Genomic DNA, 10,284 nt, shown 5'->3' with positions numbered 1-10,284 from the left:
ATTTTAGCCGAGTGGCTAGGCAATTTTTAAATCGACACTTTGCAAATAAATGGATTGGTCGTGGAGGTCCTGTTGCATGGCCTGCTCGTTTTCCAGATTTAAATCCATTAGATTTTCATTTGTAGGGACATTTAAAATCTATTGTATACGCAACATCGATTGAAAATGCTGAAATACTACGAAATAGAGTAGAGCAAGACAAATTCGAGAAACACCAGGAATGATAGAGAGAGTAACCAGATGAATGACAAGACGCGTGCAGGCTTGTCTTCAAATGCAAGCTGATCATTTCGAGCATCTTTTGTGAAAGTAATGAAAACAGAAAATTCATGATATCTCATAAACGAAGACTGATAGGACATATATTTATATGACTTTTTCTTCATTATTTCTAGGCGTACAATTAGCTCCCGAAGTGAACAAATCCCACAAGTTACGAAACACCCTGTATATAAACGCATTTGAATTGAAAACTCATTTAACTAACTGCAAGTCTCTGCATTGTTCTTTAACTTCGTTACTTTTGTATATTTTTAATACGAATAAAGTTGATTTGTTGTTGTTTTATTGTTGTAAGGTGTGTTTTCTTTGGAGTAAATTACAAACTCTCAAGAAAAAGAGAAGATATATATTTCTCAAACTCTACATTTAGAGCTTTTTTTTTTAGATATTTTCGCATAACTGCCTCGGCACTCAACGTGTTAGACGATTCATTAAAAGGTTTCATAGCGATAAGTTTCTGAAAATATTGCGAACGAGAGTACACGTTCTTTTCGACTTTCGTGTGTCAACAAACGTGCGTACAGTTTTAGTATTGCTCTAGAACACGTGCACAGACATATTCCTAAATTGCTTCGCTCTTGCTCCAAACCATCCTAGATACAGACGAGCCTGCAACGATTGAAAATTCCCGGAGATTGTCGTCGGAGAAGAAAACCGTGAAAACGCCACGAGTGATCGGACCCGCAATGCAAATAAATACGATGGAGAGAGCACAGCACTCGGCGAATGAGTCACCGGAGCAATCTCCTGTTGCGGAGGCTCTCCTCTCGGATCACGTACCGATTCGTCTATGAAGGCCGTGGCATTTTTTTCGTGACGTCCACGTCCGTGGAGGATAATAACCCCCCGTGGTGAGAAATTACAGAGTCCCAAAGCGGCAGATTAAAGGACGAAAAAGCGGGCGAGGGGGAGCGCGGCGCGCAATCGTGAATACGCGTTTCGATATTAGAGATCCGTGCGTGCCGCCAACAGCGATAAGTAATACATACATACTATCGTATCGTACGTATGTGGCCGATTGCAGAGAGACTTGCGGAGAGAGAGAGAGAGAGAGAGAGAGAAAAGAGGCCCGCGAGCAATTTTACACGCGGGGCAGAAAGGGGCGGCGGAAGGAGGGGGGAGAGGGGAGGGGAAGAGGCAAAGAGAGAGAGAAATGTCTGCAGTCACGAAAGAGGAGTCATGGAAACGCGGAATGCTCCGGTGTGTGCGGCAGCGTGATGTAGCAGAGCCGGGAGCAACGCGCACACTGGCGCGCAAAGAGGGGGGAAACACGACAAACTGCCAAGCCTAATGCCAATTAGTGCCATTCTCCTGTACGAGCAGGTCCGAGGGGACTTGAAGAGGCTTCCTCGGACTTTCTTTTTCTCTCCCTCCCCCCTCCGCCCCTATCCGCCTTCCAGCGAGGTTTACAAAGCGGTTAGGCGTATTTATCGCGCTGCATACATGCATAACGTGCATACACACACGCGCGCGCGTGCATGTGCGTACGTGTGTACGCGCGGAGTAGTGAGCCACGGTATTCATCGCTCCTTGCCAAGTGCCTGCACGCATTATTCGAAGCGAACGTGCACGAAATACTTATGTACTCGCACATTCCTCCCGAGAAACGCTCGCGTGTGCGCGCGATCTTCGTCGACGATGCACAAGTATCGACGCGCGAGTGTACGTGCATATCGATGGATATAGGCGTACCGTGGGCAATTGCCTACGTACCGCATAGAAACGCGCGCGACGCTCTTTTTCCCTCTTTTCTTTCTTTTTCTTCTTTTTTTTTTTTTTTTTTCTTCTTTTTCTTTCCTTCGAAAGGATAGGTCGATCTATAAAGCCGTGACTAACGAACCGTGAAAATTGCGAGCGCGCGGTACACCGAACGAGTCTCTCCCTCTCTCTCCCTCCCCCTACCCTTCCTCTTCGCTCTTTCCGCTCCTTTTTTGCCAGCCACCGAGCAAGAAGCTATTAGCGACGCGAATCCGGTTAATTGCACGTGTAATCCATCGCATGGTCGATTATCGTAATCGTGCGCGTTATGAGTAATTAAGATCGAACGAGACAGACGTCGCGCGCGATAATGATAAACCGTCGACGGGCGTAAACACGACGAAGAACCAGCGAAGATCCGGAGCAACAGGACGTAGCAATTATGTACCTATTACGAAAGGAACTACGGAGAGGTGAATCTTCAATGGAAATACGTACTCGTTTAACGAGCCTTCGAAACCGTGCTACTCGAACGGGAATCGCCACTTCGCCAACCACTTTATCGCCGGTGGTTAATACATACGTACTAGTAGAAGGCGCTTCCCAGGAGTGAAAGATGAAGCAACGGTGAAACGATGGTGGAATAAATACTGGAACGAGGCTGGCCCGGGCCATGTACGAAACGGGAGATCTCTTCTTTCGAAAGGGTACAAAAAAAAGAGAGAGGGGGAGAGAGAAAAAGAGAGAAGGAGCGAAAGATGGTGCAGGTAATTCGAGAGTTATTTAAACGAGCACGGGGAACAGAGAAGAGGGCTCGGTCGTCTCTCCTCGGTGGAAGCCCGAGTTCCATTCCACTCGAAAACGCATGCAGACGTAAACACAATCGCCCCTGCACAATGGATTATGTTCCGAACACTCGACGGAACCCTTGTAGCTCGGTTAAAACGGACAGTGTCTGAGAAAGCTCGACGAAGATAGAACGAACCCTCCTGGCTTTGCCAGAGCCACAGCCACAGCCAGAGCATGGCTATCTGTAGTGGGGCACGGTCGCAAGATAAATAATTTGCCTGAAAAGCGTTGCCGGAAGACAAACAGACGGGCCACGAATGTCTCGCCGAAACGCGAAAGAAAAGACCCCAACCCTTTTTCTGTGCGTGTAAGCACCCGCGACGTCGCTACCACCACTGCCGTAAAACACACTGCAAACAAATCTGATTTAACCCTCAAACGATACTCTCCCCCCCCCCCCTCGCCATGGTTGGGTTTCGCGTTGGATTATTTGAATTTAGAGGAGCAACGACAGATAATTTCACTCCAAATTGCTACGCTTTCCCAACGATGCCATTACGAGCATTTTAAAATCACGAAACGAGACGCAACTCGATCGAGAAATTTCTGCTCCTCGTTGCCATTGTCAATTCGCGACAGATCATCCCGCGTAAACGAATTTGCAAGTTACGAAACGTTCGACGTGCAGACGATCGGAGGATGGTTCCGCAACGGGAACGTTCTCGCGCACGAGAACGATTGTAAAGCAATAAAGGAAGAAAACGAGGTTTCGCTGTGGGATTTCTCGAGTAGGATGTCCCTTGTTGAAACAGAAGACGGGACCAGAGGGATGGCAAAGTAACCACAAGGGGTCCATAGGTAAAGCACTCGGCGCGGCTCTCCTCTTCTCCTTTGCACTCCCAGTGGACCAATTTATGGCACCCTGAGGACTCCGGGTATTACGCTTCACGCTCGGGGGTTCGTTTCTGGCCATTGTTGCGCCAGTCAGGGGATTATTTCGGCAGAAAACGAGGGATGCTTCCCCGGTTGCAGTCGTTCGCCTCTTTCGCTCGGCTATAGCTTTCACTCTCTCACCCTCCCCTTCCTGCCGGATTTACGTTCCCCCTCCGAGCACCTGCAGCCAAAGCCAAGCTAAAACTGTCTCTCCCGTGTCTGACCTTCCCTTTCTTTCCTCTCCTCTCTCTCTCTCTCTCGTCAGTTTTCTTCTTTCTTTTTTCATCTGACGAAGTGAGAAAGCAAGGAGAAGATCCGCGGCTCTCCATCTTGGCTGATTAATTCGCCTCCAATATCGGAAAGAAAACCATTTAACGTAATAAGCTACTTCTCCGAGAGTTCAAACCCCTGTATTCCCTCTGGCTGCCGGGCTACGGCTCGACCCCGAGTCGAGGGACCCATTAAAAACTCTTACAAATAGCAATTATAAACGGGAAGCCGGCGATAAAGGGACGTTCGTCCATTTAATTATCTCGGCCTTACTGAAGAGAAAACTAGACGAGCGTGCACGAGCAAATCAAATCGTTTTATCGGTATCCGTTCCGTGAACCTTAACACAGTACGATTCTCGTCGTATCGACGAGGAGAATCGTCTTTTTACGCTCTCTCTCTTTCTCTGAAAGTTCTTATCGGAAACGAGCTGTCTGCGTTATTCTTCTTCTCTCTCTTTCTCTCTCTCTCTCTCTCTCGTTGCTTTTTTACCCTTTGTTTTACGGTACTTCGATACGCCTCTCCCTTCCCCTCCTCTCTCTATCAGTACGTACACAACGTTCTTTCCTTTTTATCGACAAGATTTCTACGGTCGTGCCGGCGTATTCTCTGCAGAATAACAGACCCGAGAGCAGCTCGGGTGGCGCAAGTGAATCTCGAGGGGCGCCAGTTCAGAGAGTAATGGAACAGACAATATGTCGCGTCATAGACGCCCTGGCAGCCGGAGGGGAAAGCAATACGCGCCCCAGGTGCCGAATAAACGTTATAGGAGAATATACAATTTGGCTATACTCCATCGAACCCAGTCAGACGCACGCTCTCTCCCTCCACGCGATACAGTAGGTCGCGTGAAACGATTTTTTCCGGTCGTCGCGTTCGTTCGACCTGAGTAATTGTATCAACGGGCAAAACGCGCAGAGGTATATCGAGTCAACGATAGAATCTCTCTCTCTCTCTCTCTCTCTCTCTCTCTCTCTCTCTCTACGTGCGTGAAAAATCACTGACAAAGTGAAACGAAAAGGAGAGAAAGGGCGTGCACGTACAAATATGTATGGTACGATGAAGAGCAGGTATAAACGTAAAGCAATGACGCGGCCAGCCGTAGAACGAGGCAATAATTAAAACAACCGGCATTCCCTCCCCACGCCATTCCAGCTCTTTGCCCACCGGTGAACAAGAAGCAGCGGCGTGTAATTACCGCGAACGGGAGCACGAGGATCGCGATTCCACTCCGTACGGCCAGGAAACGTATAATGGGGGTATAATGCGTGAAATTTACCGAGCGCATCAGCATACTGGAGGACGTGACGCTCAAGATATCGCTCGTGATTCCGTATTTCCGTGCCGACAGCGCAACTCGATTCCGCCCGTGCTCGCGTGTCCCGGCACCAAAAACGCATTACCCCGTGGCGTGTGCAGCGTGGCATAGAACGGCTCCGAAGCTTCAAATCGGAACGATTATCCTCCCGCATTGCTTACAAAAAACGCACTCGCTTCGCTCGTCGAGTCAAATGTCTTTGTTTGCTTCGTGAAATTCGATCGTGTTATTTGCACGTATATATTTCGTTTGATCCATATAGAAAAAAAGAAGAGGGCGAGAGAGAAAAAAAAATACACGTATCGCATATTCGATTTCACCGAGTTTTCAAAAGTTTTTTCAGCTGTGCACGCATCGAACCGCGTTCACACAGAAGCGTCGAGGCAAACGGGCCGATTAAACGCATCAATATTTACCTCGAATCAGGGCCCGTCGCGAGCGTACACAACGGTTTACAGAGAAGGTTATGCTCGCCTAATACCGTATATCCACCAGTATTTCGTCATCGACGCGCATTTTCTTCCCTCTTGCGTGTGTAAAAGAGCGAATCAACTATATCTTTTGTCCCCTTTTCGCTCTCACGCAATCCCTCTTTCTTTCTTTCTTTTTTTTCTCTGCTTCTTCACGACACTCGACACAGAGCAAGCAGCCACCTTTTTTCCGCAACATTGTCGCCGCCTTTTCGAGGGACAGCCTCGACTCTTTTCGCCAGCACTGTTTTCCCCCTCCCCGCCCTCAACGTCCCGCAGAGCCTGTTCTTTTTCTTTCCTTTGTCCGTTCTCGTTTCGTTCCCCGTCGTTTCTCGCCCTCTTTTTCCCCCGCTGTTCACCACGTGCTACAATATCGCCAGGCCGCATCCGGTGTAACGCCTGTTATTAGGGATGGGCCAGATGAAGCTTTCATTATTCTATCCGAGAGAGGGGTCCCTTTCCATCCGACAACACACCGTTATAATACAAGGTAATGGCTGACTTTTTTTTGCTTTCGCCTCTAATTACTATGATTATCGACGCCGTGGCAGATATAATGGCAACGCGGTGAATGATGTAATTTTTCCTCGACGAACGCGCGCGAGCGCCCGCTCGCTGTTACGTCGCCGCGTGACACCCTAAACGCGAAAACATCGCGTCGGCCGGCCGTTAATGCGCATGCTCGCGCGTTTAATCGCATTCACAACCACGTTGTCTCCGTGCTCCCACGTCGTCCCGCTGGAATAAATGCGATGAACATATCGCGCGCCTAGCCCGCGTTCAACGAGCTCGCGCAAAGTCACGCTATTTCGTTTTTCATTCCCCCGGCATTCATTTATAATATCCTGTTCATCGACCGGCAAGAATTTCACCGACTAAACCTGCCGTGAAACTATGCTTCCACGGTACACGTATACGCGCGCGCGAGCACAATTTTCGCCGATCTTGTACATCGTTATAGTTACGTACGTACGAGAGAGACGCTTTAACTGTCTCGGCTATTAAAGACCGGACACGAAGAATTCACGAAGTGAGGACACGTGAAGAAAAAGGAGTCTCGTGTAGAGAGTGTAACCGATTCCATGGATCTTCGATTCACGGATCAATAGCCCAGCGAGACGAAACAACTTTTACACGGTCCACGGCTAACCTCGAATTCGTGACGAGACCCGAAGCCGCGCGCGCAAAACACGATCTTGCCGTGGACCGATATCTCGAAATCTCGAAACGAGTCTGCAGGGTGTTACATGTATATATGCGCCCAAGATATAGTACACGCGCGCGCGCGCGCGCGCACACACACACACACACACACACACACACACACACACACACACACACTCGCGCGCGCGCGCGCATATTCCTGAAAGGCACGTGCATCCGACACGTACATAACCTATACGTACAACGTATGAACGTACCATGATAAACGTGTGCGGTGCGACGCACGTGACCGCATCAGTGGCAGCGAGCTGAGGCGCGCGAAGAAACCGCGTCAGAGATCGATATTATTATCGCGTGTCCGATCAACGCGGATCGGCCGCCGTTTCTATTTCGATCGGGGAAATGTTTTGACGTGACCAACACGCCGCTCCCTCGTGCACCACGGGTGTAATACAGCGACCGCGATCCCGTTCCATAATCGGCTGTCGCGGGTTCGCGAAAAATTTCAACGCGAGGGAATTCGTAATCTGATCGAGGACCGATCGTGGAAAGGCGTTACAACTGGTTTCTACGCCACTGAACGTGATCGGAATCGCGCGCAGTACGCGCAACTCCGTACACGTGAAACTCGAGCCAAGTGCCTGAGCTGTGCGCGGGCTCGCCTTACGAGGTACAAATCGTTTAAACCGCGTAACAAAGGCGTAACGCGACGAGAATCATGACTACGGAAGGTTTCTCTGGCAAATAGAGGAAAACAGTACGGTAGCCCACTTCGTTATTCAGTTAACAGAATTATCTTTGACGTGCAAAACGGTACGACAAGAGTGGAAGTGTGTGCACGCAAACTGACTGAAAAACACATACGCGTACGTACGCGAAAAAAAACGAACGACGAAAAATGAGGTACGCAAAATCGATGAAACGAACGGTTTACTTACCGGATGCCTAGCAGCGGCAGCGGCAGCCACAGCAGCAGCGTTGATTCCAGCACTAGGATACATGTTTTCTCTCTAGTTTCAAACTGATCGAAAATACAAACACTGGTTTATGTGTTCTCAAAACACGTAAGCGATATACTTCATGTCACGGCACACCAATGACGACGAGTAACCACAACGACACAACAACGACGACGACGACGACAACGACGAAAAGAAACACCCTGATTCAAATCGCCCGCGTGGGCTACAAGGACGAGCAACCCTTAAGACGGCTCTGTCCGCGGTTCTGTCGATGCGATTCGTTTAAGAAGGTCCTCGCCTCGGACGCACAAAGATGATCCATCGGTGTGTTTGCCATTCGCCACTACCGCATTCTCGTCGGCAACGTGTAACTTCACCTTCTCGGACAATAACTACTCGTGTCACCACTTATTTCGACCGCCTTCTACGTTCATTGAGGTTAAGCGTGACGCCGACGCCACGAAGAATCCCGTTGGGCACGGAGAGCGTGGCGTGCCCTTTATCCGGTCGGTAAAACAGGGCGAGAAACGCGTTAAGAATATACCAAGTAGAACTCTTTTTTTCTTCCCGATCGAACGAAAGAAGAGAAACTGCTTCTACTCCCTCCGGATCAATGACTTCACTTCCTCAATGAAAGAACACCATCACACAGAGACACTACACTTTGCTTGTTTACGACGCAACGGTGGCCCGCCGCCACACTTTGAGGTTAAGTTTACCAACACTAGCACGCACACGTCTATCCCGTTGTTACGCGATATACGGAACTTTTTTGGCATCGACCAGGGCCGCACGTCTGGGAATTAAAACGTCGGTCGAACGAAAACCGGCGGATGTAACGTGAAAGCGAAGCACGAAACGAACGCACAGACAGACAACAAGAACAAACCACTCTCTACAACGGCCTCGGAGCGACTGATGGACGAGTAAGTGGTGGGGATAGTATCCCCTCCATAGCAATCTTTCCCCACTCTGGCAGGCCGTTACTCCACAGTTAAACCCGCCAAGCACCCCCTCGAATGTCTCTCCTCGTTCTCGACGCTCGTATTAACCGGCGCGATAGCTCCTTCACAATTAAGTCGCGTTACGTAAGGGTCTCGAAAAGGCGAGCACGAAAATCACGGCTCGTTAAAACATCGGTACGTTCTCTCACTCTCTCTCTCTCTCTCCCCCCTCTCTCTCTCTCTCTCTCTCTCTTGCTTTTTGCTTTCTGGCACTCTCTATTTCGTAGCACCTGTCGTTTCTATCGTATACTTAATCCGTTTTATCGGCCAACGATGAGGCACGAATACGTCCATCATGATATCGGTACGCCGTTGACGCGATGAGTGACCCAGCCATAGCTTTAGGGCCGTTTTAGTTGACCGTAATTAATCGGGTTTCAAATGAACGGTTATATTCGCGTTAAGCATGGCGCAATCGAACAATATACATCGATTCTATTATGTACATGATCAACGTGATATGTTTGCTCTGTCCCTCTAGTCTTCTCTCTCTCTCTCTCTCTCTCTATCTCTCTCTCTCTCTCTTCGCCTCTTTGTTCCCTCGTTCTCTCTCGTCTTCCGCTATCTATGAATTATTTTAATGACAGCGTTTTTTTCACATTATGTCGACGTTGTGAAATTTTATGCCAGCCACTATACTATTTCTGTATTAATGAAAGATGATTCAACGGTGCTCGTTTATCAACGTTGATTACGTTCGTTTTTTTCCATTCCTGCGATGCCATTATCGCTGATACCCGCGGTTAACGAGTGTGTGCAAATAATATTTGTCGACTACATCATTCAACTACCTTTGGAATCTAGACAATTCGGAGTATCAATCTCACGGTACGCGATGCAATGACTAAGGGAACGCACGGTTCTCGGAATACTTTTTTTCACATATACACCTATACATTGGCTTGCCGCTGTGGCTCCATTATCTTTGTCGACCGATGGCTTCGGTTTAACAGATACAATTGAGAAAGATACATCGTTAGCCCGTGGGCGATATCGCGTATTCCGTTGGTGTACAAGTCCGGCAATTTTTGCAAGTTGAAGCACGAAGACTGGAAGCCTCGAAAGTTTTCGGTCCCGCAGATACGATCGAATAAACGAGAGGACAGGGCGCGGAACACGGCGTGCCATGCATACGCGTAGGTATTAGTTGCTTCTCTCGGTTCACTCAGCGTGTGCAAACAAATCGAAAGTTTTTCGCAAAATGGCCGTCACCGGGCTGACACGGATGTCCGCATAAACTCTCTCTTTCTCGCTCTCTCTCTCTCTCTCTCCTCTCTCTCGTTTCTCTCTCTCTCTTTCTCTCTCACTCTCCCGCACTCTTGTCTCTTTTCCCGTGCTCTCTCAACTGGCCGCCGACTGGCTGCCTCTCTCGCCACTCGTGATTTCCCTCACTT

At 48.9% G+C, this 10,284-nt stretch overlaps 1 protein-coding gene across 3 annotated transcripts in view; it reads right to left on the bottom strand.

The window, feature by feature from the left end:
• LOC122537828 (protein groucho-like) overlaps window positions 1-9,414 on the bottom strand; it is a 171,720-nt gene extending 162,306 nt beyond the window's left edge. The window contains exon 1 of one of the 3 annotated variants that reach the window (XM_043671429.1): window positions 7,863-9,414. In XM_043671429.1, coding sequence (XP_043527364.1) covers window positions 7,863-7,925 — 63 coding nt within the window. In that variant the 5' untranslated portion in view covers window positions 7,926-9,414. The remainder of the gene's footprint in view (window positions 1-7,862) is intronic. The other 2 variants (XM_043671430.1, XM_043671428.1) reach the window with 2 other exon arrangements.
• Between the last annotated feature and the right edge of the window lie 870 nt (window positions 9,415-10,284).

This window comes from Frieseomelitta varia, unplaced genomic scaffold (genome assembly GCF_011392965.1).
Source record: "Frieseomelitta varia isolate USP_RPSP 00005682 unplaced genomic scaffold, Fvar_1.2 scaffold_933, whole genome shotgun sequence".
NCBI lineage: Eukaryota > Metazoa > Arthropoda > Insecta > Hymenoptera > Apidae > Frieseomelitta > Frieseomelitta varia.
The sequence above is the reverse complement of the archived record's forward strand: the minus strand, read 5'-3'. Positions and strand labels throughout refer to the sequence as shown.